This window comes from Amphichorda felina (genome assembly GCF_050947745.1).
Source record: "Amphichorda felina strain 45539 chromosome Unknown scaffold_4, whole genome shotgun sequence".
In the NCBI taxonomy this organism is placed as follows: domain Eukaryota; kingdom Fungi; phylum Ascomycota; class Sordariomycetes; order Hypocreales; family Bionectriaceae; genus Amphichorda; species Amphichorda felina.
The window spans coordinates 513,599-541,065 of NW_028145046.1; the positions used below are offsets into that span (position 1 = coordinate 513,599).

General features: G+C 54.6%; 6 protein-coding genes across 6 annotated transcripts; 5 read left to right on the forward strand and 1 right to left on the reverse strand.

Moving 5' to 3' along the window:
* Positions 1–2,713: 2,713 nt before the first annotated feature.
* On the forward strand, positions 2,714–4,676 carry RLM1 (MEF2 family transcription factor; the record flags this gene model as incomplete). The annotated part of the gene is made up of 3 exons (XM_083193353.1): positions 2,714–2,769; positions 2,829–2,985; positions 3,039–4,676. The coding sequence occupies 3 exons, from the start codon at positions 2,714–2,716 to the stop codon at positions 4,674–4,676; spliced, it is 1,851 nt and encodes a 616-aa protein (XP_083050301.1).
* A 798-nt stretch (positions 4,677–5,474) lies between these two features.
* Positions 5,475–6,180, reverse strand: ACO1O0_003911 (uncharacterized protein; the record flags this gene model as incomplete). Its single annotated transcript, XM_083193354.1, has 2 exons — positions 5,475–5,507; positions 5,578–6,180. 2 exons carry the CDS (start codon positions 6,178–6,180, stop codon positions 5,475–5,477), a joined length of 636 nt encoding a protein of 211 aa, XP_083050302.1.
* A 2,327-nt stretch (positions 6,181–8,507) lies between these two features.
* On the forward strand, positions 8,508–10,671 carry OSM2 (FAD binding domain-containing protein; the record flags this gene model as incomplete). The annotated part of the gene is made up of 4 exons (XM_083193355.1): positions 8,508–8,541; positions 8,666–8,734; positions 8,844–9,081; positions 9,144–10,671. 4 exons carry the CDS (start codon positions 8,508–8,510, stop codon positions 10,669–10,671), a joined length of 1,869 nt encoding a protein of 622 aa, XP_083050303.1.
* Positions 10,672–11,624: 953 nt separating this feature from the next.
* Positions 11,625–13,668, forward strand: ACO1O0_003913 (dynamin family protein; the record flags this gene model as incomplete). Its single annotated transcript, XM_083193356.1, has 4 exons — positions 11,625–11,984; positions 12,080–12,763; positions 12,818–13,251; positions 13,452–13,668. The coding sequence occupies 4 exons, from the start codon at positions 11,625–11,627 to the stop codon at positions 13,666–13,668; spliced, it is 1,695 nt and encodes a 564-aa protein (XP_083050304.1).
* A 492-nt stretch (positions 13,669–14,160) lies between these two features.
* On the forward strand, positions 14,161–15,135 carry ACO1O0_003914 (uncharacterized protein; the record flags this gene model as incomplete). The annotated part of the gene is made up of 1 exon (XM_083193357.1): positions 14,161–15,135. One exon carries the CDS (start codon positions 14,161–14,163, stop codon positions 15,133–15,135), a length of 975 nt encoding a protein of 324 aa, XP_083050305.1.
* A 6,139-nt stretch (positions 15,136–21,274) lies between these two features.
* Positions 21,275–23,401, forward strand: RCO3 (and other transporter-domain-containing protein; the record flags this gene model as incomplete). Its single annotated transcript, XM_083193358.1, has 3 exons — positions 21,275–21,390; positions 21,705–21,977; positions 22,039–23,401. 3 exons carry the CDS (start codon positions 21,275–21,277, stop codon positions 23,399–23,401), a joined length of 1,752 nt encoding a protein of 583 aa, XP_083050306.1.
* Positions 23,402–27,467: the final 4,066 nt, after the last annotated feature.

Below are 27,467 nucleotides of genomic sequence, written 5' to 3' on the forward strand. Positions count from 1 at the left end.
GGCATGGTGGATTTATTGTTCACATTGCTTGGCTGAGCTGTTGGTGAATACCTACTTGTACTAGTAATAGTCTGGGGTTAAGACTGGATGGGATAATGTGATACAGAAAGTGGAATTATGGTTTCCGGGACTACGTCTATGGCACCTTGCGACAGATACATTTCGTGCTAGTACTAGGTGATACGAGCAGTACAGATAGGGCCTTAGTAGGACCGAACGAGCAATGGCTGCGAGAGACTACCCCAGTCGTAATAGTAGAAACTCCGGATCAGGCAATGATCGGGAGGATGCGAACCGGAGATAGGGAATCGAATCACGATGCACATGGCTTTGCCTACATAACCGTCCCGTCGTGTATGCGTGCGTGTCTGTCTTAACTAGTAAGCGCGCTGGCGCTTAATTATGAGCGAGGAAGCCAATAGGAGCCCGTGGAAGGTCAAAGATTCGAGAATACGATCTTCGTTGACGAGGTCGTTTGGGGCTCAGACGGGATGATCAAGGGGAGGGCATGTGCTTCCCACGTGGTGGAAGCGCGGGAGGCGGTTGATTGACCGTGTTGTACGCGATTCTGCGAGGATACTGGAATGCGAGTGTGACTCCCTGGATGACGGACGTGCGTCTTCTGTTCCAGGGTCGACTGCCGGCCGAGTCGAGGATGGGCTGCCTGGTTGGCTGTATGCAGGCCCGCTGCAGGCCATTGTTGGGGCTGTGAACTTGAGGGGAGGAGGGCGAGGGTGATTGATGTCGAAGCCGTTGTGGCACAGCACATACGGGACGCTTGCTACAACCCGCCATTGGCCATGGGCTCCCACGGCAGTTGGGCTTGGGGGTTGTCGCGCTTTGGGGGTGTTCTGCGGGTTGAGGTGAGAGCATCATGACGGCAGGCGGCTCATCTTCATCATGTCTGAGATGTGCTGCCCTGTGTAAGATTCGATCACTGCTGCATGGGGAAGGTCGAGATGCAGGGCTGAAGGGGGAGGGGTTTTCGGGCTTTCAGCAACGGTGCAAGTTTCCCTGCTGGACCCCCAGCAATTGTGCACAACCAATGCGCATTGGGCCATGAAGGGGACGGACGGTTTCATGGAGCGACAGTCTGTGCGACGCCGGGCCTCGACGAGACTTTGAAACAGACCGTGTGACCGAAGCATTGTCCTTGATTTTCCTCGAAGCCAAGATCAATGATCTCTGATGCAGGTTGCGCTGTGCTGGGTGATCCATCAATGAACTCGGACGACTGATCCGCGGTGTATCGGGCTCGCAGGGCCAGCACTGCCACTCGGGGCGGGGAAGAGGTGCAGTTTGCCTGCATCTTGATGGAGGTTGGACATGGGTGCAGTGTAGATTAGGAGGTTGAACGGCATCGAACAGAGCCGACAGCCGCGGCGGGTGGTCTCACAGTCTCACTACGAGTATTATCGGGGGACAGCACTGACCCTGTCCCGCCGTCTGGTACTATCAAAGGCCCACCGTCATTTTATTGTTCTTCGGGCTCAGTGGGTTCATGATTTCTGAGGGAGACAAGCGGGAGATTGCGTCGGGGCCGGATGGGGTATGTAGCAGGTAAAAGAAAAAATTTGACGACTTGCCTGCCCCGTTGTGCGAGGGTGAGCTTGTGGCATGCTGAAGCATTCGTGAGGTGATGGCTACAAAGCTAAAATGTCGGCGGTAGTGAGCAGAAAGATCCCATGGGCTAATGCTAGGACTGCCAGGTGAAGCTACGAATGTGGGTGCTGGTGGCCTGCCAGTGGTGGCCTGCCAGTGGTGGCCTGCCAGTGGTGGACTCGATGGTGGTGGATGATTCTCCTTCAGCGGTCGACGGCCCCCGGTGCGGCACAGCACAGGGCTGGTGCTTTAGGTGGTGACCACTGGTGACGAAACAGGGCTCCATGTCAGTTGACTTGCAGCGGGAGGGCCCCGCCAACAGCGGCCCAAGCTCAGGGCCCCCCCCCCCCCAAAGAGTGGCAGAGAGTGAGTGTCACCTCAGTCGCTGGCAGTCTGGCACACTGGCAGCCCGCCTCGCTGTCCGTGGAGGCTGCCGCCCGCCGCCGCCCTTTTTCTCCCTCCCCTTCTTCTCCCCCTTCCACACACCGACGAAGCACGATCCGACATCTATTATTAGAATCCCCCAACGCCAGGTTCAGCCCCATCGCCCTGCACCACCGACGCACCGCTCCCGCTGCAACACCAAGTACGCGATAGCTACACCATCGCGACCACCTGTCGCCTTGTACACAGCTTCTGCTCTCTGCCGGCATCGTTCCTCGTCCAGCCCACGTCTCCCGACTGGTCATAAGCATCCGGCCCCCCCGCGCCCTCAACACCATCCTCCCCCCGAACTGTTCCACCATCACCACCAACCTCACCCAAACCCTTTCTTATTTCCTTTCTTGTCTGTTTTTCCTTTGTCTTGGTCTTGGGATATCCATACTTGATACCTCGGCTCCGGATATAGACCCTCGTTGCTGGACCCGACATACCATCGCTGCCACAACACCCTTCTGTCTCGCGACGAGTCCAACCATCTTCTCTCTCGCTTCTAATCCCTCCCCGACCTGGATTCGATTGCTGCCTTCGGTAACCTAGCGCGACCACTCGCCGCTTGATTCCGCGACCGATTTCGTCACCCACCCGACGGAGCTCCGTCCATTGCCCACCGGCACCGCACTCTTTACTTCCCGACCTCGATCGCTACGCGCGGACACCCATCGCCAACATGGGCCGACGGAAGATTGAGATCAAGGCCATCAAGGATGACCGCAATCGCTCAGTGTAGGTAGCACCTTGTGCGGCGGTACTGTACACAGCACTGACTAACGCGCGCGCTACAGAACCTTCCTCAAGCGTAAGGGAGGCTTGTTCAAGAAGGCCCACGAGCTCTCCGTACTCTGCTCTGTCGACGTTGCTGTCTTTGTCTTTGGCAACAACAGGAAGTTGTACGAGTACTCTTCGGCCGACATGCGCGATCTCATTTCCAGATACCAGTTTGTAAGCTTGCCTCTCGGCCGAACCCGCAGGCGTCAATGCTAATGTTATGCCAGCACGGCGGGCCTAATGAACACAAGGGCCCTTCCGACTTCAACGCCGGCAACGATGATGATGACGACGAGGACGGCGACGCCACCCCTCCCCGAGGACCCGAGGGCCTCGAGCCTCAGATGATGCCGCCGCAATACCATGGCCAGCCCCACGCCCAATTCCCCCAGGTCCGCCATCACACGCCCTCTGCCTCCCCGCCTATCCCCAACGGCGCTGTCTTCCCCGGTCACCCTCACCACCAGATGCAGCGAAGCCACACTCCTCAGGGCCCTGTGGTCTCTCGCCCAGGCTCTCGCAACGATACGCGCCGCATGGGACCCAGCATGGCGCACCAGGGCGCCCACCCTGGCATCACCTACATGCCCACGCCTCCCATCTACAACCCGCCCCAGCCCCAGCCAGGGATGGCACCTCAGCATGGCTCTCAGTACCCCTATCACCAGGGACCCCCGCATCACCAGCAGCAGCAGCAGCAGCAGCAGCCGCAGGCTTATATGGAAGAGCGCCGCCCGTCCGCGCCTCCCGGTTACACGACTCACCCACCGCCACACGCTGCTCCCGTTTCTCGTGCCGAACTTTCTCCTCCGCAGCCTCCCCAGCACCATGTTCCTCAGATCTCGACGACCCCGCCGCAGCCGGAGGGCCGGCTGCAAGATCCCCAGCCTCCCCCTCCTGTCGAGCCCAAGAGGGAGCTGATGGACAGGTCGCAGCTGGCACCGCAACCACCATTAATTAACACGGATGCCGCCATCAAGAAACTGCCCCAGCGCAAATCCCACAGCATCTTCACGCCGGTTGAGGAGAACCGATCCATCCTATCCCAGCACCTGGCGTCCTTTGCATCCGAGCCGATCAAATCTGAGTCGGTGGCGGCGGCAGCGGCTGCCAACTCCCGTGCTCATGCCGCTGACATCGCTGCCGCTTCAAGGACAGCTTCGCCTCCACAGAAGCCCACCAGCCAGACCAGCCCAGCCAAAGGACGTGCCGGTTCGGCCTCGTCCGTTCCTGATACGACTTTCACTCCGCCCTCTCGCTCCGACAGCTTTAAGACTGGCGCTGGGGCACGCCCTAGAGGACCGCGTCTTACTGTTCAGATCCCCGGAGATGGTGGCTCTGAGCCCGGAAGCGCGACTGCCGAGTCCAGCTCTCCCCGCCCGGCGGAGAGTGCCTCGCAAGGCCTGCAGCGTCACAACTCTCACTCCTCGATTGTTCTCCCCCCGCCCTCCCCCTCTGCGTCAGCGCTTCTCTCTGCAGGCGCGACTGGCCCCCCGAACCCATTCGCGAAACCTCCGCCGCAGCAGAGTGTCACCGCCGACACGCCCGCCTCAGCGCTCCCGTCTCGCTTTCTCGGAAATGAGTTTCTTCCCAGCCCCAGCAGCTTCTACAATGATTGGAACTTTCGGGCTACCGACAACAACACCCTCCCCAGTCCACTCAACTTTGCCACGCCGATTGGTCCATCTGGCCCCAGCTTCCTGAGGGAGGACAATACGGCGGTGACCACATCTGCTCTCGCGGGCAACACTACCGCTTCTACCGCCGCCGGCGCGGCGAAGCGCAAGAGCCCCGAATTCGACAACGATGAGCATGCTGAGGGGCTTGGCATGTCCGGCGAAACCAAGCGTGTCAAGGTTGAATGATACACCATCTTCTGACATCCAACCTCAAACAATTTCTTCATCTAATTCTCCAATTCCCCTTCTTGCCTTTTCGCATTCTCCTTTGAACTTCTTCAGAGATACCACTTTCTTACGACTTCTTCTCTCCACTAAAGTATTACCGGCATCATTGCCGTGGGCGTTGGATTAGACGCGGGTTGGTTTGGAGCTTTCTAATTCGCGTTATTGTATCGCGACGGACTCCAGTGGAGCCGTCTTCATGGCTAATGGCTTTGGGTCTTTTCTAATCCGACATACCCCATTCGTTTTTCGACCCCTTTGCCCTCCGTTCTGGAGGTTGCGACTGTTGGGATTTTCTGGAAGAAAATATTGGATGCTTGTGGGAACGTGCTCGTTGACGATACCAACGTGTGTGACGACATGGCATGGACGGCGCTTGGCGTTTGTGTGCTTTGGGATTTATCTTTAATATGGTAGTACGGAGTAGATTGATATACATACACGGAATTCAGTGCGACCTAGACAACCATCATTGGACTCTTTGCGTTGTGCATATTGTGACGACTGGAGCCGCGACGATATGCTTTATACTTGCAGTAGTATCTAACGTGTGTACAGATATCAGATTACTTCTACCGTGAGAAATGTTCGCGAGCTCCTACTAAGCGCATAAACGACAAGATGTCCTTGCTGTGCTGTGCCTTAACCGTGTTACCAAAAGGAAGTCATTAGAAATTGTACCAGTCCCGCTGTATTTGGATTCCTCTGATAATGTCTCATTGCAATACTCGTCTCTCATGTCGCATCATCATCATCCCACTAGGCGTAGTTGAGCACGCCCTTGAGAATCCACTACCGCACAAATTGTCAGCAAACCCATCCCGACCATGTCGCAGAGGGGAACGGAACACAAAAGACTTACCAGCTCTCCGTTGGCAACCTGGCTCGCCACCTTCTCGACCTCCACCCCATCCGGCATCACCACCCTCTTATCCCCTCTCCACTCCCACCACACCTCCCGTCCCCCCTTGTCCCCGCCCTCGCCCTCTCTCTCGCCGCCGCTCACCGTCCGCGCGCGCCCCTCCCAGGGGCTCTGCGTGACGAGGTGCGCCTCGACGAAGCGGCGCAGGTTGCGCTGGGCGCGGTCGCGGCCGCCCTCTCCCTCGTAGGCGCCGGCGCCCAGCGCGCCGTAGTCGCGCGGGTCCTCCCAGGGCTTGCGGGGCAGGGCGTCGATGGCCGAGTTGAGCGGGGCGAGGACGGTGGTGTTGGTGGAGAGGTCGGCGAGGAGGGAGGACGTGGAGGCGTGGAGGCGGGCGAGCGAGGAGAAGGTGGTGAGGGAGCGCTGGGTGCCGAGGACGTCGGCGAGGCGGACGGCGGGTTGGTGGCTTGGGTCGTCGTCGTTGTCGGGTGGGGGAGGGGGAGGCATGGCGGGAAGGGAGCCGGGGAAGGGGTGTTGCTGGGGCGGGAGCGAGGCGGCGGTGAGAGTTGAGATGAAGAGAAATAGAAGAGATGGCAGTGTTTTCATGATGGGGAGTTTGGGAGACGGTGAGTTGGAGGAATGGAGGTTGAAGGAATGGATGGCGTTCGTCATGGTTTCGGGGGTCAAGTGTGGCGGCACATACCATTCGTCAGGTGGTGATGACATCAGACACTGCGAGGTCCCTTGGCCCAACGACCCCACACCAGCCTACCTGGTAGTGTACCATGCTCTACAGTTACAACCGCAACGTCTACTCGCGCAAGACGCGCCACTACGACGACAATTATTCTCTTTCATCCCGAGCTTTTCGCCTGGCCTCTGTGGACTTTATAGAGGTCCATGTTCTTTCTCGAGGCTGGTGTGAAGCAATAAAGTATGAGTCCTGAGCAATTGACGAAGGGTCTTTTTCTTCCCTCGTAAGGTATGCAGGAGGGAGCAACTCCCCAACGTGGGCCACCTTCAGCAGCTTCCTCTGATGCACACGCACGCGCATTCAATATGACCTCGAACATTGCCAACAGGATCGATACCTAATATGATAAGCGAAGAGGCGCGAGACGGGGTTGGAGCCAGAAGCGATTGCGGCTGGGGAAAGAGAAAGGGTTCAATCGCAAGTCGCGGCCCCTACGCTAAGTGGAGGCAAAAATAGCAACATTCGCAACAATCTCTCCCGACGGGACATGATTGCGGGTGTTGCGGGAACTGCGGGCCTTGGGGTGGGAAAAAAAAGAGCATCTCGAGCCAATTGTGGGTTTGGCGGTAGTATTATAATCGGAAGACCTGATGCCGGAGACTGATGGCGTTGCTGGGTGGTGATACTACCCCGGTATCGCGGACTGTACGGAGCAATGGGGCGCTCGTGCTTTTGGTCGGAGGAGATCCGTGAGGATTGGGGGATGATGGATGGTGGTCGGTTCCGATCCGGGGCAATCATGGAGACGGAGGACGGAGGACGCAAGCCTCGACTCTTGACTGTTTGACTAGCAACGGTAAGTACATCCACAGGTAGGCATAACCGACACGTGTGTCCGACGGCATGTCGGAAATGACAGCCATAAAGAGCAAGAAGCGAGGGCTCAATGTTATAATAGTCGGTCGACAGAGTTCAACAAAATTCACGAGCATATGAATTTCTTCCACCTGCACGGGCAACTCCTGATTCCATCTGCCATGAGCTTTCACATGCTAGCATGGGGACTTGGAACGGGCCAATCAATGGGCGTGGAATGCTGCTCACACGGCGTGGTGCTGGTCAGATGACCAGGGCGTCATCATTGGCGGTTGTGGGGAGGAGCGCCTGGGCGTGGGAGCCAGGCTCCAGCATCCAGTCACTCGCGGGGGAGGGGCCCCAGAGTTGAGCGAACAGGCTTTCACATGTCAGGGGGGCGTTGGACAGACCATGATGCACATGCGATTGGCTTAACTAGGCAGTCCAAAGAGGCTCTGGATATCAGGTCAGAAACAGGACACCGGAGGCATTGTCCTTTCATGTCCAACATAAACATACAGGGTGGGCTAGATGCAAGCTGGTCCTGGCGCAGCTGATGCTGCTGCTTCGGCAGGCCTTTTAGCCGATGGCCACCCGCAGTCGGCATAGCTCAGGGCGAAGCCAGAACCCGGGACTCTCAGTGAGCCACTGCGACTCCAGGCGCACCAGGCCTCGGCCACTGTTCCGAGGTGCAATGGAGGCCAGCTCCTCGCAATCCGTGAGGGCGCCGGGACTTTACAATGCGGCTACTATGTACATCGGAGGGTCCATGGAACTGAAGTTGCGAATATTGTGAATTTATCATTTTCGGCACCTTATTCCACGGCCTGCCTCATGGCGGCAGACCAGTCAGGTGGCCAACTTGCTCCACGGGGACGGGTTCGGCGAGCGTTGCCAATTCGCCACATGCTACTTGTAGAGCGCCTCGGGGCCCCGTATAATGTGAGGGACGAAGCAAGCACGCAAGCAGACAGTTTGCAAGATGCTTGGAGAGCGAGGCCAAGAAAAAAACAAGATATCAGTGAATGCCTGTGAAGAGAAGACGCGTCCAGGGGTCACAGAGCCGTGTCAGTGCCGACGGCAGACAACCGCCAGGGCTGCGAGCTGGTTGCTGCGAGCTGGTTGCTGGGTGAGGTGCAGTGCTTGAAAGTGCTCCTGCAAACAGTGGAGCGCGACTGTGGACGGCTACTGCGGGAGGAGCCTCGGCTCACTTGAGGCCTGGGTCGTCCCCACGTCCTCGGCGAAACCTTGACCATTCCCTTCGTTTCGTCCTTTAAACTCTCCAACGCGACTCGATAATTCTCTCTTCTTCTTCTCCTTCCTCTCCATACTCCTAGCTCTTCACTCACCTCCCTCCCCCACATTCCCCATCCCATCATACACCATGGCTCCCAGCGTCATTGTCGTGGGCGGCGGCCGTAAGTCATCCTTCTCCCACCAGCACCCAGCCGCTCATCCGCCCATGGCGTCATGCCTCGGTCCTTTGAGCTCGCTGCTGCGCTGCGCTGCGCGACTGTCCCGGAAGCTGACCTTTGTCCGTAGTCTCTGGCCTGAGTGCCGCGCACACCATCTACCTCGCCGGTGGCAATGTCACCGTGCTCGACAAGCAGGGTAAGTTGCTGCTGTTCTGCGCTGCGCTGTGCTCATGCGTGTGGCGCTGGGCTCAACGGCTCGGCTCTCTGCCCACATGACCGTTAGGTGCTGACCAGTTTTGGCGCAGGCTTCTTCGGCGGCAACTCCACAAAGGCCACTTCCGGCATCAACGGCGCCCTGACGCGCACGCAGGTCGACCTTGGAATTGCCGACAGCGTCAAGCAGTTCTACGACGACACCCTCAAGTCCGCCCGTGACAAGGCCCGTCCCGACCTCATCAAGGTCCTCACCTACAAGTCCGCCGCCGCCGTCGAGTGGCTTCAGGATGTCTTCAACCTCGACCTCACCCTCGTCTCCCGGTTAGGGTATGTTGATTCTGCCCCCCATTGGAATCTGGACCCCTCAAAGCTGACCTGCTCCCTCCCAGTGGCCACTCCCAGCCCCGAACCCACCGTGGCCATGATGCCAAGTTCCCCGGCATGGCCATCACCTACGCCCTGATGCAGCGCCTCGAGGAGCTCGCCGAGACCGAGCCCGAGCGCGTCACCATCATCAAGAAGGCCCGCGTCACTGGCCTCAACAAGGAGGGCAACCTGGTCACCGGTGTCACCTACGAGCTCGGCGGCGAGTCCGCTACCCTCGAGGGCCCCGTCGTCCTCGCTACCGGTGGTTACGCCGCCGATTTCAGCGACTCTTCGCTCCTCAAGCAGCACCGCCCTGACACCTTCGGCCTGGCCACCACCAACGGCACCCACGCCACCGGTGACGGCCAGAAGATGGTCATGGCCATCGGCGGCAACGGCATCGACATGGACAAGGTCCAGGTCCACCCCACTGGTCTCGTCGACCCCAAGGACCCCGGCTCCAAGTGGAAGTTCCTTGCTGCTGAGGCTCTCCGTGGTGAGGGCGGTCTGCTCCTCAACGCCGATGGTGACCGCTTCTGCGACGAGCTCGGCCATCGTGACTACGTCTCCGGCATGATGTGGAAGGAGAAGGACAAGGGCAAGTTCCCCATCCGCCTCATCCTCAACTCCAAGGCCTCCAAGGTCCTCGACTTCCACACCCGCCACTACTCTGGCCGTGGCCTGATGAAGAAGATGACCGGCAAGGAGCTCGCCAAGGAGATTGGCTGCTCCCCCGAGCACCTCCAGAAGACCTTCACCACCTACAACGCCATTGCCGACGGCAAGCAGAAGGACCCCTGGGGCAAGAAGTTCTTCCACAACCTGCCCGTCGACATCAACGACGACTTCCATGTCGCCCTCATGGAGCCCGTCCTCCACTTCACCATGGGCGGTATCGAGATCAACGACAAGGCCCAGGTCCTGAACCAGGACAAGAAGCCCTTCGACGGTCTCTTCGCCTGCGGTGAGCTGGCTGGTGGTGTCCACGGTGCCAACCGTCTCGGTGGCTCCTCGCTGCTCGGCTGCGTCGTCTACGGCCGTGTTGCCGGTGACACTGCCAGCAACTACCTCTTCCAGAAGGCTCTGCAGGGCCAGGCCGGCGCTGCCCAGCGTCTCGGCCAGATCTCCCTGCACCTCGACCCCACTGCCCCTGGCAAGCTGACCGTCGAGTGGGCCAACGGTGCCTCCGGCTCTGGTGCTGTCCAGCAGGCCTCTGCTGCCGCCCCCGCCACCGCCACGGATGCTGCCGCCTCGGCGTCCAAGCCCAACAACCCCAAGGAGTTCACCATCCCCGACAAGGAGTACACCCTCGAGGAGGTTGCCAAGCACAACACCAAGGGCGACCTGTGGGTCGTTGTCAAGGGTGTCGTCATGGACCTGACCAACTGGCTGGACGACCACCCCGGTGGCCCCCAGGCCATCATGAACTTCATGGGCCGCGACGCCACTGAGGAGTTCGAGATGCTGCACGACGACGAGGTCATCCCCAAGTACGCGCCCTCGCAAGTCATTGGCCGTGTCAAGGGCCAGACCCCCAGCCTTGAGATTTAAGAATATTTGTGGCCTGTTGGATGATTTATTAGAATGATGATGAAGCCGAGGTGGGGAAGAGCCTACATAAAATCAGATGGGAAACTGTCCTTCAGCGAGCTTGGACATGCCGCTACGGCGGTCTTGGGAAGATGGGTTCACTGGCGCTAGGTGTGCTGATGACTTGTCCATTGTAACGATAGTTTTTTTTATATTTATTTGTCCAATACACCAGCATTAAGTCTTAAAACAAATGAGTGTTTGTTGCATGGTACTGATCGAAACTAGCCCATATTAGACGCTCCCAACTAAAAGTCTAGTCTAAGTTCAAGTATTACAATCTTTAAAACTGCCCAATACTAGCCACTTTAGCACCGCAAGAGCTTCTATATGTATACTGCCTCTGCACGTAGCACCACCAATTCTAGGGTTCACAGCTCGAAATAACACAAGATAGTCGTTAAGATAACAATTCTCGAAATTATAGTGATGAAAAAACGACGACCGAAGACAGTATACTTGCTGGTTCGTGCTTACCCACCTTACTAGTAGATATACCTAGTACCACCTACTGCTAGGCAGTTGGGTTGTATCTAAAATAGGTAGCTACCTACTAATAGTAGTAACCAAGCAAGCCCCTTCTAGGTGCTTCCTTTTGTTTTTGTTTTTTGGTTTTTTTTTTGAGTGCGACGGCAACTTCCTGTCAGCTCTCTGGCTGCCGTCTTCTAATGGATGTATACACTGCTCTTTCCCCTTGGAGAATGTTTTCCATACGCCTTTTCCCTTCTCCTTTCACTTCTGGACCTATCCTTCTTTATTCTTCTTTGCAAGTTACGCAGTACGCACCACGTTGAGAACACTTCGCTGCGCTCACCAAACTCGAACCCGGTAGGACTCTCGTCTATCCCCATTTTGAATATGGAGTATAGGAGACTCAATAACCCATATTCTAGATCCTAGGAGCGCCGGACAAGATGGATTCCGCCGCCACCGATAGCCTTCTCAGCAAAGAGTATCGAGAGGCGGTTGACATCGTCGACTCCTCACACGTCAAGGGCATCGGCAAATACATTTCTCTCCCCTCAGATGTTGTCTGTGGTGATCAGTCATCTGGGAAGAGCTCTGTTCTCGAAGCCATCTCTGGCCTGCCATTCCCTGTCAATGATTCTCTTTGCACGCGCTTTGCTACCGAGTTGGTCCTGCGCAGGACCACCCACAGAGATCAGAGGATCGCCGTCTCCATTAGCCCGAGTCCAGACCGCACTCCAGAGCAGATGCTGAGGATGTCGGACTTTAAGTTTGAAGGGAGAATTGACGAATTAGATCTTGGCCGCGTCATCGAGGACGCCCAGAATTCATGGTCTTCGATAATGCGGAGAAGACCTTCTCCAAGGATGTCCTTCGGATTCAACACTCCTCTTGAACGCAGCCTCACCTCACACTGGTTGATCTCCCGGGCCTATTCATATCTGGCAACAAGAACCAATCTGTCTCGTACTCTGAATGGGTCGAGACTCTGGTAACGTCATACATGAAGCAGCAGCGCAGCATCATCTTAGCTGTCATCCCGGCAAAGAACGAATTCGTTCTACAGAACGTCATACAGCGAGCTCTTGAGGTAGATCCTAAAGGAAACCGCACGATTGGGCTCATCACCAAGCCCGATACCCTTGATGCCGGATCCGTGAGTGATCAATCTTATTTGGACCTGATCAAAAACGAAGACGTCTTTCTTAGACTGGGCTGGCATGTTGTCAAGAATCGCGATTTTGAGATGCGAGAGTCGACCAAGGAACAACGCAATGCTTCCGAGAAGGATTTCTTCTCCAAGGGCGTCTGGGCATCATTGTGTCCCAGCCAGTTGGGCGTCGATGCCACAAAGGGGAAATTGAGCAAGGTCCTCCACGATCTCAATCTTGCACAATTGCCCGGGGTTATTTTGGAAGCTGAGGCTAGTATGTCTTTGTCCTCCTCAGAGCTCACGCAACTAGGGCATCAGCGAGACAATGCTCATGACCAGCAACAGTACCTGTTACGTGTGAGCCAGGATTTCGCCCGGTTGGTCAAAGCGGCTGCTGAGGGTGACTACCCCTCCGATCACGAGTTCTTCGAGGTTAGTGGATCATGAAATATCTATGAAACACGGCTACGAGCCAGGGTTTTCCAGAACCTGATAGGGTTTTCCAAGGAACTCGCCACCATTGGCCATGCGGTCCATGTCGTCGACGACCTGAGGAATGCCTCAGATAGAGCAAATCCCAGAAAGATTGCAAGAGTCGATTATATGCGCCATGCATTGGATATGATTCAATGGAACCACGGGTACGAGCTTCCAGGGACGTTTAATGCTGGCGCTGTTGGCGAGCTCTTGAGAGAAAAATCGCTCCCCTGGAAGCACCTTGCTCAAAGGCGCCTTGAGATTGTAGTGGCAGAGATAGAAAGTGTGGTCGAGATAGCACTCAGCGCTGTCACTGGAGACAAGCAAGTTAGACGGCGCATGTCTCACGAAATCATAGGTCCTATTTTAATGAAGCTGAAAGAATCGGCGCAGGCGAAGCTGGATGAAGTCCTGGCACCATACTTGACGGGCCACCCCATCACGTACAGCCACTTTTTCATTGACGACTGTCAAATGACGCAAATTGAGAGACAAGAGCAGACAGAGAGATGGGCCATTGAAACGGAGAATTTCAGGGTGAAAACCGAATGGCCCAACCCCAAACGCTCGGCACTCCGACGGTCATTAACATGAAAGCCTTTGCAGTCACAATGGTGATCGACATAATGGAAACATACTATAGGGTTTCCATAAGAAAGTTTGTGGACGATTTCGGCGTCCTGGTTGTCGAGCAATGTCTCATGCGGGAACTGTCTTCTATATTTACTCCTGACATTGTCGGCGGCATGACGGACAAGCACATTACCCAGTTAGCTTTGGAGGATCCAGAAGTATCTTCCAAGCGTATCAAACTCACGAAGAGGTTTGAAGTGCTCAAGGACGCGCGGGATCGGTTGTAAAGTCTGGTAAAGGGATGTAAAGCGCCCGGAGATACAGGCCTGCTGTGCAGCGGGAACTATCAGGGGTCAGCTGTCACCAGCTGCCGCCAGCTGGCAACTTAGAAAGCAAGGTGCGAGCTGCCTAGTAGTTTAATTTATCGTCACGTTTACGAAACATAAAGGAGAAATCTTTTCGCTCTGATACTCCCCTCTTCATTCTCTATCACGCGGAGGCATACGCGTAGGCAGCCCCTCATCCCTTCGCACGCCAGCGCATCTATCATTCTCGAGATATCGTGCTTATATTACGCAACTATATTCTATCAGGATCACTTTATTTTGATCTATTTATTCCTCCAGGTATAGTTATTTAAGCCTTATATCTAACTACGATGCTAATAAAGAAATCATTTAGAGGACGCGTTATTCGGATCCCCTACTAGGCGATACTTGTCACTCCCCTACGATATCCAACGATAACCTAGATTGCCTATCTCTCGGTATTAATCCATCATGGCCTCCTATAAGCCAGTTAACAATCTTTCTTACCCGAATATGCCGGGTTTGTTCGAGAAGGGATCTGAGGACGAACGACGATGGATTAGACTCGAAGACATCTGGAATGAGTTCAACAATACCTGGGATAAAAAGTCTCGGGAGGCATACTGTAATCTCGTGTGTCAGGCAAGGCGTCAGCGTGATATCCACACTGCTTTGTCAACCCACCATATTGCTCAAGGGGCGAAGAAACCAGGAGAACTCACTTGGGCTCATGTCATCATTCTCCAAGAGCTTGACAAGAATGGGTTCCTCAGCAGCCCCGTGCTTTACCGTCATATACAAAAGAGGTACCAAGGTTTCCGCCCTGGAGTGTACGACTCCAACGAGGCTTCCTGCAGCAATAATAGAACCGGCGAGCCGGCCGCGTTGGGCGATGAGGGATCCGACAGCGACGACTCCGAGCCTCTGGCCAAGAAGAGGGAGCGAAATACCCTAGACCCCAGGTATCTGCATCCATTTGTTGGGTCCCAAACCTCGGCACCAAGTCCAGATATTGGACCTGGGGCTTCCAGCTATGACCCTGAGAGACCAGCCGCTCCTCCCTCGCTTCAGCTGTCTGAGTCCATCGTGGCCACGCAGCCCTGTGGTTTCAAGGACCTCAGGATTCAGCCTGCCGATATATTTTCGGGACAAATGAGCGCTATGAGGGAGGAATTGCGACACAAGACTCAAGCATTGAAAGACCTCAAGGACACTGTGGACGAGCAGAAGAAAGAGATTAATCATCTCAAGGGACACATTCAAAATATGCAGCTTAAGCAAGCCGCAATGGAGACGCAAGACACGTTCCGCAAGACAGACCAAGATAAGGAAATATCCGATGCTATGCGTATGATCAAGAGGGTTGACAAGGAGGTTAGGAGGCTGGAATCGCAGAGCGACAAGATCTATGCGATGCTGAAAGCTGGGGAATGCCCATCCACTTAACCGGACATATCCCCCAGTTACTGCGACAAGAGATGAGATTCTTCCATCCCAAGGGGAGAAGCACGCATACTTATGTACAAGTACGTTCGAAACTGGGACTCACAAGGGAGAGGCTTCGCCGTTGGGGATCATAAACAGTTTGACGTGTTGTGGGGGCTTTGCTTGCTATCGGCTGCATACTGTAGACAGAAGGAGAAAGAAACAGGTGGACTTCAACACGCCGCATGGGTTGCATGCCATTAATTTCACACACAAGACTGGTTGTGATTGGTATCTGCATGTCCATGATCCGTCCACGGAATGATTGTCTTGCAGTAGGAGGCAGGCACCTGTCAGGCTACGCAAGTAGTAGTATCAGGAAACTCGAAGCTGCCTCTCCCATCTAATTTGTGCCCCCACGGAAGGAGGTGAGTACTGGCGAGAGGAATTTTCTAGCTGAAGCACCAGCCTTGGGCTATTAATGACTCTGGTTCTTCATCCCCAACACATCTCACGGTGCACCACCAGCCGCTCCTTCACGGCATCAATACGGGAAGCTGATGAATCCTTTATTACAGTGTTTCGTTTTATGTACAGTGGTCAGCTCGAGAGATTAATTAAACAGGACAGGCTGACAGTTTGGGAGCACTTCTAGAACCCACGCTCTTTTCAAGTCATTTGCTCCGCCGGAACCAAGACGATCGCCCCTCGTATCCGTTATTCGAGGCTACCCGACAACCTCTAGACACAACCAGACTCAAATATGGCGCCCGAATTTGGTGTCAGGCACGGCCGAGGAACCTTTCTATACCCTAGAATCCCAGCGTTCAGCTCTGGGGCGTACTACCAATGCCAATGGAAGTACTTTCGAAATATCTTCAACAAATACAGCTACATGTGGGACGAGGAGTCCAGACTGACCTGGATCAAACTCATTAGCCATGTCGTAGGCCACTCCCATCACCAAGGTCGTCCGATGGTCTCGAGCGCAGTTTATCCCCGCCCCGTGAAAAGAGTCAATATGGCACATGCAGTGTTCCTCAGGGTCCTGTATCCAGACGAGTTCCCCAGAGCCACCCGGCTCATCCACACCCTCGAGTCCAAATACCCGGAATTTTGTCTCGGCATATTAGACCAAATCCTTGGTGGCACACTGGGAAATACCGTTGGAGGAATGGTTGGGGCAGGTCAAACCACGACCGTCGAGGATGTCAAAACGAGTCAACTGAACCCTTTGGCAAAGGAATTCAGTCCGAAGACCTATATGAATTTCCAAAATAACCCATCTGGCTCTCAGTCCAGCCCAATCCCAGCTCAGATGGCCACAGTTAATTGTTATCGAGGGCACGACCCAGAGAGTTCACCGTCATTTTGTGACAGTATATCAACAGAATTCTTCTATTTTCCCGCCCTCGCCACCTTTAGAGCGATGCGTGTTAACCCACCTCTGTTCGAGACACAACAACCGCAAAGACACTGCTCCTCCCCCCTGCCTCTTCCTGCTCAGATGGAGAAGGACTCTGGATACGCAGAAGAATCTCCACCGCAATACTTCTGTGTCCAAAGACCTGGCGGTACCGCTCGGAACTTTACCCTCCCAGCTTGTAGATATACACAAGACTCGGGCTATTTTAGCCAGGAAAAGCAGGGCTGGGCAGCTCACAAGGAGTATCTGGCCCAGGGCTATCCAGAGTCATTGGAAGAAGCCTCCCCATCAGACGAATACTGCATAGAGTGGGTTGGGCAGATGTTTGGAGCAGACACAAATAGTCACCAAGTACCTTGCTGCTCTGGCCCGGCGCTCTATGACCCCTTACCTCTGAAGAAGCCTAGTACGATGGCCTATATCTTTGAGAAGCAACGAGAAGAAATGCAGGGTATTCTTCAATTCCGAGACCACCAAATCGCTGGCGGATAGATTGACCAGGTGAAATGGAATGGCAGAGCTTGGAGCAAGAAACGTTTTCTGCTAAATGACATTGCTCTAATGCAAACAGCGTCAGACCAAGCTGCAATGAAGGGTTTTCCCCTACCCACTGATGTCTGGGAGAGAATGAAGCGCCGACTATTCGACACCTGGAGAGGAGTGAGGCTGCCGTCGTGTTTTGAGGGCTGTTAAGAGGCGCTTGGCCTGAGCCTGTATATTGTTTGAAAGCGCGTCTAACGTTTTACTTGGAGTTGAGCGGCTGAAGTTGATCAAAGTTTAGAATAAGAAGCACAAAACATAGCTAATATTCACTTGACCACCCTCTTGACCTGGTACACTCTTTTGGGACATATGGATGCTCCTAGTAAGATACATAGAACAGATATAGCTTCCCGATATGGATGAACGGTTCCTACGGGTCTGCTTGTCAGAGGGATGTGCCACCCACAGCGTCGCATCGTGACGTACGCGCTCTCCAAAGGAAGCTTGGTTGGGGTAATAGCAGTTCACCATGCCGCCAAACAATCCCACCTTACCATGAGGAGACAGCATGGCAGCCTCTGGGGGGCAGCAAACGACATTCTCGTACATAACCGTAGGACAAGCTTGATTTTAGAGCAGTGATGGATGGGTCCGGATGTCGCTGATCCGCGTCTGGGTGCCCCGTTTGGGCTCTGGCGCGGATCCAGCTCTCCACAGGATCAAGTTCCCGTTCTTCTGGATGAGGGATCCAGGGGTGGTGGGCAGCTATAAGGCCGAGGTCGGCCAAGTCGTGTCAACCATCTGCGGCTCTATTACCTCATATTCAGATGTGATGAGCGTTTCAGGTGGACGCCTGCGGACGAGGTGATGAGAGGATGGGAGCATACATGCAATGCGGGTGCTGCTGTCGCAGGGACGAGAGCAGTAGGACCGTTATTATTCAGCATGGCAGCAGGCCGGCGCGGAGTTGCGACCTCCCCTTAGTGTAGCTTGAAGCTGGGATCGCACCAGCCAAGACGTGGCTGCAGTTTGGGATGTAAGCCACGAAGGCATTTGGCTTACCATTTCACAATTCACGCAGACACGTTTGAATTTTTCTTTGGAGCGTTGGTTTGTGTATTTTGCTCGTGCCTGCTCGGCCCCCAGGTAGGTCGACGTGCGCACGCAACGCCCAAGGATGGCGACGGGACACCATGATTTCAAAGGACATCAAAAAGTAGGCGCCGCCCCCAAGGTTCGATAATATCTGGCCTTGAGGGGGGGGGGGGGGGGGCAGAATGATGTGGAGCGGCACCGTGTGCTCCGGCAGATGCCGCCACAATGGAGAGCTCTGTGTGCCAACGTGCGCAGTTGTGTGTGCTCGGCGGGATCCCCTTGCAGGGGCTCTCGGCCTTGCAGGGCAGCAACGGTGAGCAACTGGGGATGCGCGGTCGCGGCGCATGCCCATCAGGGTCTTGTCTGGGGGCGAGAGAGAGAGAGAGAGGTGTGCCGGGGATGGCTGGCTGGCTGGGTGGATTTCACTGTCTAGGTTGTTGGCGTTGGGGATAGGTAGGTACAGGGTAGTAGTGCCTAATACTAGCAGGGTTGGGACTTGGGGGGCTCCTGGCCGGAGGAAGTCGTGTTGTCGCAGCGAAGGCTTCCTGTGCGCACGCACGCAGCTGTCTGGAGTTGTTGGTGGTGTCTCCCCGCAATGAGCTGCATCTTGGAGGCGGGCCGGGAGCTTTCCATGACCTTGTTTTCCACATTCCGCTCCGCACGGTGCACTGCCTGGAAGAATCACAAAACCACACTGTATGCAGCTGCTGCGATTAGCCAAGAAGAAGCACAGTGCCTCCTTCTCTTGAGTCCAGACACGCATTACCCCCATCGGCCGAACCTTGGATGAGGGCACCGCTACGAAGTGTACAAGTATTATCTGTACACTGCTTGGGCAATACTCCGAGTACAAGTACGGATACTCGTAAAGGATCTGCACCCCCGTTTGTTCGCGGAATAGCTCGCTGCTTCCGCTGCCTCTCATTCCTCGGGGTAAACTGGAGGCGAGACAAGCGAGAATCATGCGGTGGCGACTCGTAACGGTTTTCGCGGCGCTGAGCGATTGAGAGAGACTTGAGTCGGGCGCAGGAATGCGGCAATGGACTGGTGAGCCTTTTCAATGTCCATTGATGTGTAAAGGCGGCCAGGGGTCGGGGTACTCATACTAGTGTTACTAGCTCTCAGCCTCTTAATAGTGCCGTTCACGCGACGCTCCTGGGACTCGGCAAGGTGTTGCATTGATGGTCGAGAATTGGTACGAAGTACGAAGATGCTCGTACCGCACGTCCTGGCGGCGCGATGGAAGAGGACCCTTGGTCGATCGACTGCCCAGACTATGCTCTTCTGTGTCGCAGGCCGTACGCTTGGCAGTGTCGCTGCCAATAATAACACAGTATTATTACTACTGATCAATATTAGAGCCACGTTGAAGGAGGGGTATATTAATCGACGGTGTGCTTGTACGAGTACACTGCCTAATAGTAGGTGCCTGGTTTGTCTATCCGTACCACTACCACTGGAAGGAGGCCTGTCAGCATCTCTAGTCCTACGAAGAGTTACCCAAGTTACCTTATCTAAGTTGTGTCCGTACATAAGCCTCCTATGCAGCTAGACGGAAAAGTCTACTACTAAGTATTCCCCTTGAGACCTTGTCACCAGTGTCTTGTTCAGGGTTCGGGCCACGTACATGCTACTAATATGTATGATCGTAGACTAGCCCGGAATATCCGAAGCTTGATCAGCCAAGAGGCTGCTCCTCGGCGGGCCCCATCGTATTATTGCACAAGATCGACGGCACTGGTCGTGGGCAGCGGTCTTTGGAGGCGCCCAGGCGCAATAACCACTGCACATGATGGACCACCTACGTATCTCACGACGCACGGACGGAGGAGACAGAGTTCATGGTGGCTGCAAACGCGCTGTTCCCTTCGCTAGGATGCTTGACCCTGCTCCCGTTGAGCCAGACCATGTTGTCTCAGATTTAAGATAGGTAGATTCGATGCGAGACAGTTCCAATACGAGTAGGTAAGTAATAACTCTGCATCTGGTCTGGGAATCTAGCACGAGCAGTAGCCTGTGGGCCACCGAGATATCTCGGGGCTTAGGGTGACTGTGAGAGCTCAGAATGGTCCCTGGACAATTGCAGAGCTGAGTCTGTGTTGCACTTACATCCCAAATAGCTACGGGATGGGATTGCTTCTAGCCAATACCTATAGCACTATACATATACATGATGGCGCCTACCTATGCTCTGGCCTAGTATTACCTAAAATCCGGAAATCCTTACGATTGACTATCATACGCGTGCCTGGTGGAATGAAATTACCTTGGTGCTTCTTTCCACACGTGAAAGCATGGCAGTTGCCGTGGCTTGCCGCCGGCAGGTTGGCCTGAAAGTTGGTGGAACACAGGCCATTCCTTGCGATCCGGGGAAGGGACGCTACAGGCTTCAGCCACAACCCAACGAGGCAAAGCGTGGAGTCAAGAGCCAGGGTAGTGTGGGCCAATCAGCACCTTGATCAATCTGTCGATCGCTTCCCCTTCAATCCCCATGGCACCATCTCTCGCTCTTTTCCATTTGCATTCTCGCTTTTGCTGTGCCGCCATCTCCTGTCAGAGCCCTCGAGTCACTCGAGACGCTTCTAAAACCGTTCTTTGTCTCTGCCTACTGATTATCAGTCCCCGTTCGACTCGGATCCCGAAATATCCATTCACTTCACTCAACCCGTCATCTCCCGCAGGCCAAGTACGGTGCTCGCGTCCTCCTCCTCGTCCCTGACCGGCCCATTAGCTTCCACAGGAGAGAGACCCTTCTGCGTGTCCCTAAAGTCCCCTGCACCGCTCCTCTGTCCTGCAAGTATAGTGGATGATCGCCTGACTTGTAGCGCTCACTGGCCCCAACAAGTGGCCCCACCCATACTAGGCGTCCAGGCCAGTGCCAGACCACCACCCTCAAGGAGAGGAGAAGCCGAACGGTTCACAGTCAGCGGAGGGTGCTAGGGTGAGGTGGCTAGCCATCCAGCCTGTCCAGCCCATTCACCCCCGTCGCCCACCCTCGAGTTCAACCACCACCTCCACCACCAAATCGCCTCCACCCCCATCCAGAATCTCCTCTTCTCCTCTCGTTCCATCGATATCTCGCCAACACACCACCGCCCTGTATCGAGAGCGTCCCCGTGTCTTCAACCCTGGATTGACAAACCAAACTACGACACCATGGCGATTGCCATGGGCTGGCAGAAGCCCGACAATGTCGCTGGCTCGTCAGCGCCGGCCATCATGGTCGGTCTCTTTGTTGCCTCGGGCGGTTTGCTCTTTGGTTACGACACTGGGTAAGCCTCCCTCACCACGCATTTCTGCTCCAAACAGTCCCTTTCGTCCACCCGTCGACCTCTGCCTCCTGCCCCGCCGAATTGCGATCCTCTGCGATACCCGTCACCGATTTCTCTCAATTTAAATCGCCGTTCTGCCGATGCGAAACCGACAACAACCCGATTGACGGCGAAGCCGACGACAACACAGACGGTCCACGATGCGAGCGCGAAATGAATTCCGAAGCGAGGCCAACGGTCGGACGAACGACGGGGGGCAGGGTTACATGTGCCGGGCAGAGTTGAGATCAACGACTAACACCAGTCTAATTCAGAGCGATCAATGGCATCCTCGCTATGCGCGCATTCAAAGATCAATTTGGAACCAACTGTTACGACAAGGACAATAAGCTGGACATCTGCACAGAAGATTCATCAATTCTTGTCGCAATCCTGAGCGCGGGAACCGTCATCGGCTCTCTTCTTGCCGCCCCGGCTGGTGACACTCTTGGCCGTCGGCAAACGCTCCTCATCTCCGTGGGGATTTTCTGCATCGGTGCCATCTGCCAAGTCTGCGCTTATGCGATAGATCTGATGCTTGTTGGGAGGTGCTTATTCCCCTCTCCGCGTTGTTGTGCGAAAGACTCGAGTCGCTGACTTTTCCTCTAGAGTACTGGCTGGTGTTGGCGTCGGTGCCATATCCGTGCTCGTCCCTTTATATCAGTCTGAAATGGCCCCGAAGTGGATACGAGGCACTCTTGTCTGCGCCTACCAGCTCTCTATCACCATTGGACTCTTGGCAGCCTCCGTTGTCAACGTCCTCACCACCAAGATGACTAGCTCAGCCGCCTATCGAATACCTCTCGGGCTGCAATTTGTTCCCGCTCTGATCCTTACAGGCGGTATTCTGATCCTCCCGGAGACCCCCCGATTTCTTATTATGAAAGGCCGCCGTGAACTGGCTGGCCTATCACTCAGTCGGCTGCGACGACTCGACATTACCCATCCCGTTCTGGTGGACGAACTGCAGGAGATCGAGGCGAACCACCGCTATGAGCTATCTCTAGGTCCGAGTACCTACGGAGTCCTCTTCCGTGGCACGCCCCATCTAGGCCGACGGACTTTCACCGGATGTGGCCTGCAGATGCTACAACAGCTCACAGGCATCAACTTCATCATGTACTACAGTACGACCTTTTTCAGTGGTGTCGGAGTCCATTCCCCGCTTAAAAAGTCATTGATCATCAACGGTATCAACGTTGCCTCGACCTTCCCTGGGCTACTCGTCATCGAGTCCTGGGGTCGACGGAAGCTGCTTATGATTGGGGCTCTTGGGATGGCTGTGTGTCAGCTTCTCATGGCCACGTTTGCCGCTGCCACCGGACCTGAGCTCAAGGATGAGGCTCAAATTATCCTGATTGTGTTTTGCTCGCTCAATGTTTCCTTCTTTGCGGCGTCATGGGGTCCTGTTGCCTGGGTCGTCACGTCGGAGATCTATCCCCTCAAAATCCGTGCCAAGGCAATATCGATCTCAACGGCATCTAACTGGCTTCTGAATTTTGCCATCTCATACTCCAGTCCGTTCATGGTCGGCAATGGACCTGGGCACGGCGATTTTGGGTCCAAGATTTTCTTCATCTGGGGAACTTTCTGCATTATCGCCATATTCTTCGTGTGGTGCATGGTCTACGAGACGAGCAAAATCAGCTTGGAGCAGATCGATGAAATGTACGAGAGAGTGCCCAACGCGTGGAAGAGCAAGGATTTCGAGCCCAGTTGGAGCTTTCAACAGATACTCGATGAGGGCTGGTCACCGAGTGCGCAGCCGCCGGCAGCTCACGAGTTGCAGTCGACGACATCCGCAACTAGTGGCGATACGATATTGGGCGACGGCGCGTCATCAGCTACCGCCAATGTTAGCGAGGGAACGTCGAACAACAATAACAACACCACTACCACCATCACCACCAATTCATCGTCGAGCGAAAACAAGAGCCAACCGGTCATGGCACATGTTGATTTCACTTACTAAGGAGCTCATCTCGCGTATCTTGTCTATACCCCGCTTTTTGTTTAATGGATTTTTGTCTCATATGGAATCTCAGCGTCGGAGTTTATGCTGGGGCGGAGTTTTGGGTCTTTCCGCCTCCCAATAAGCGGCTTGTCGGTTTCACGGGTCACGACAACTAGTATTACCTATTTTCGAGCCTACTCATTGCAGGATACCAGCAGGTCTCATCATCATCATCATTTTCTAGGTTTTCAACGGGGGACATGTGGCGACGGGACACGATACCCTAAGTCGGGGAGAAGCTAATGCTTGGAGCATGGATATTGTCAATCACGTCTTGGATGATGTCGAATCAAATCAGGAGAATCCATTCCAGGTATTCATTACAACATATAAACATATGTCCATGTTGAACACATTCACCAATTTGCCTGTGCCAGATGGATGTCGAGAGGTACATGACTGACTAACCGGCGAGTTTTTGTTGTGTGCCGTTCTATGGGAACTGATTCTACTCCAGTTTGTGCAATGATGGAGTTCCTACAACTCTTGAAACTCGAGTCAATCACTCTAGACTTGGGGGATACCCCTCTATGATTCGGATGCGAGAACTAAGACAAATAGTATAAATATTTCTCTCTCTACCGTAGTCTTACCAGCTATTGGCAAGGCAGACACGCATTCTCACGAGACCTATCAAGCCTAGTAGCTATCTATTAGCTAGAAACGATACAAAGACATATCATGATCACATCCTACAGCCTGTACGGTGGTCCGCCGCGGGAACATCACGGAATGGCCTTGAATCAGCAGAATTTGGAGAAACTACAAGCCGCCACTCGCAGCTCGGGGCTCACGTAGGTCAGACGCGGGCCGTTCCCTGCCCCCGAGCTACCGAAGTGAATGGGCGAGACAGCAGCCAGACTCGGTGAGATCATCCAGGCGCTTGGATGCCGCATCCAGCGCCAGAGCTTCGTCCACTGTTCGGGATTCTGGATCCAGCTCCAGAGCTCCCTCTACTGCTCGGGGTGCTCGGGGTGGTCTAAGCAACAGCAGCCGCCATGGGAGAAGCTCCAACAGAGACCGACCCCCTTTGAGTCGTTCGAGTCAAGCGCCAACCGTCGTGGGTTCATCTTCGAGCTCGGTCGGCACAAGGAGCGTCAGATCTTCCTCCACAGTTCGCAATGCTCCTAATAGCAGTCGCTAGTGTACGACCTCTACTAGAGACGCCCCACCCTCGGCGCATTCAAGCCGCCGGAGTGAATCGTCAAGTCGAGCCTTAGCTTTGAGACCAGCTAGGAGCTCGGTCGAGAGGCCAAGGCTTAGATCTTCCACCTTGACACGCTCTGATGGCCTAATTTATGAAGAGTTCTTTTATGAGCGCCCTAACAGCAGCTATAGCACAAGTTCTGACCGAGACCTGCCCTCCGCGAGTTATTCAAATCGCCCTATTCGACCACCAAGGCTAACCTTAGCCTTGGACCCAGCTGGGAGCGTACTCACGTCCCCCACCTCAAGCCTTATGGTGGCCTAGTTTTCTGCGAATGCTTTTACGACAGCCTTTACGGCCCCTACAGCACAAGTTCTGTTACAGAGGCTCCCCCGTCGGGCCATTCAACTCACCCTAGTGAATGGCCATATCAAGCCTCGGACTTGGGGCTAACTGGGGGCCCAATCGACCCGTCAAGGGTCAGATTTTCCACCTCGACACGCTATGATGATGAAATCGTCAATGATTATTTTTATTGTTATTGCAAATTGTTACAGCTATAATTAGTAGCGGATGCGGCTGGGCTTCTACACAGACAGGACTTCTGGCGTTGATGGGCATATTACCAGCAGCGGGCCCTAGCTGGTGGAGCTTGATTCACGCGACGAAAACATGAAGAATTGGTGCGGTTTTCTTTTGGGACAGATTTTCTTTCGTTGTTAGGGGAAGCTGGGGCGGTATGTGGGAGTTATCCTGGTTTGCCTAGCAGACATTCTTTGTTTCACTACTTAGCCCTATTCCTTTCAAGCATTAATGGGGAAGAGAAAAAATTGATTTTATGATGATCTCTCCCCCTAAATTCTCGACCTCCTTAAATAGCCCTGGTATTAAATTTTCTAGTATAAGGTAGGATCGCATCGATCTTCACACGAACGAGGAAGGACCATTCACTACAGAAGAATATCGCGGTTGGATGATATAACCTTGAAGGCAAGTAATACCTATCTCCCACTCACAGAACCTTTCCTTGCGACTGCCTAGGTGCTATTTTGAATGATGGAATTGAATACACTCGCTCTTTCTACTCACCCTTCTTCATAAGTACCTACTTACGCAGGCGACCCCCGTTTTGAAGACGGCGGAAGGTGCTAGACAGGCTCTCGACAGAGCATAGATTCCTTTCTAGGTAAGTAGCCGAAATCTTTCAGGACGTCGGGAAAGACCCAGATACCCTCTAGAGACTCTGTCTACACTTTTTAATGGTCTCTAAAAACGGGGGTTCACCCGCGCGTAGGCACCTAGTTAAGTACTTCCAGCTTATTTCTACATACACAAGTCTCAACCCGCAACACCCTACCTACTAGTATCTACTAGGTAGTACGGAGTACTAGTAACGTACCTACATGTACTTAGTCAATCCAACCCGCGAGTTTTCACAGAGGGGCCATGCCTCGACCGATTGAGAGTCTCAACAACCTGCTGACGTTGCTATGCATCGCAAAAGGCACATTCAATAATATACCCGACCTCCGCGATGGCAACTTGTGGTATGCCAGCGACGGGCAGCTGGCCGACGCAGTTGAACGGGGCATGCAGGAACTACAGCGAATATCTCCCGACCATGCCCAGGGGATTATCGAGGCCATCGTGGGCTGCGAGGATGGGCTTCGAAGAAGATTGTTGGAAGCCAATGTGTGTGATCTTTGCATCCATTTCACCTTTAGCGCCCGCGGAAAACATATTATACTCTCGCAAGACTTTGTGGATGGACCCAGTAACAGGGAGGAGTGGAAAGAGCTGCCTGGGATCTGCGTTGTGTGTTACGAGGCCGCCAATATTGAGCTGCCTTCCTGTCACTGCCTTTACTGCTACAGATGCTTGCGGTCCCTCATCCGCTACGGCCTATCCCAGGAAGACAATTTCCCGCCCCGTTGCTGTCAACCTCTGTGGCCCTCCGAGATCATACTGGCCAAACGCCCAACCTTGTACAACTTGCACCGTCAACTCTCAGAGGAGTACCGTTTCCCGAGCGGGGCGCGTGTCTACTGTGCTGACATCCAGTGCGGAACCTTCGTCGGCCCCCGCGACCCCAACGTCCAGCGATGGAAATGCCCCGTTTGCGATATACACACTTGCGCCATGTGCTACAACCACGACCATCCTGGAAGGCTGTGCCCTGTGGAAGATGAATAGGAGGACGTCTGGGCACTCATGGACGCCAGTGGCGCGGTCAGCTGCCCCGGTTGCGACGAGATTATCGCCCACGGCGACGGGTGCAATCTCATGGACTGCCCTCGGTGCAATGCCGCGTTCTGCTACCTCTGCGGCATGATAGACGAAAATGAAGACCCTGAGATCCTCGGTAGCTGCGCGTGCCCGCATTTCGGATCCTTGGAGTGGCGTCTGCCCATGGAGCATAGGCCCGGTTCGAAGCCAGAGCGATTCCAACCCCGGACCAGGCAAGTCGCGCCCGTGTCAGACAGATTTCCGCCCGACCTCCGTGTGGGTAAGCGCACGATACAAGATCAGTCTACTATGGCCTTCCTCCGGAGTCAGGGTCTATACCGTGTTCCGGAGGGCTATAAATAGGTCTCAGCTTGGCTAGCAGCTCCGTGTTGAGCCGGCCCGAATCCGGGGGTGCGGGGCTCCACTCTGTCGCCGTGGACGGCCTTGGCCGGACAGGAGCATCAAAAGAATTGGGAGACCCCTGGCATGTGTATTGAGTTTTCATCCTAGCGAGCGGGTCTCCTCATTTCTATGGAGACACTGTGAAACTAGGCTTCTCTGGTCTGTCACATCACAAGGCATGGAGGCATGGCATTTTGATTCAGCCTGTGATTGGTTTTTAGGACTCAGGTATTGGGTATCTTTGTTGTA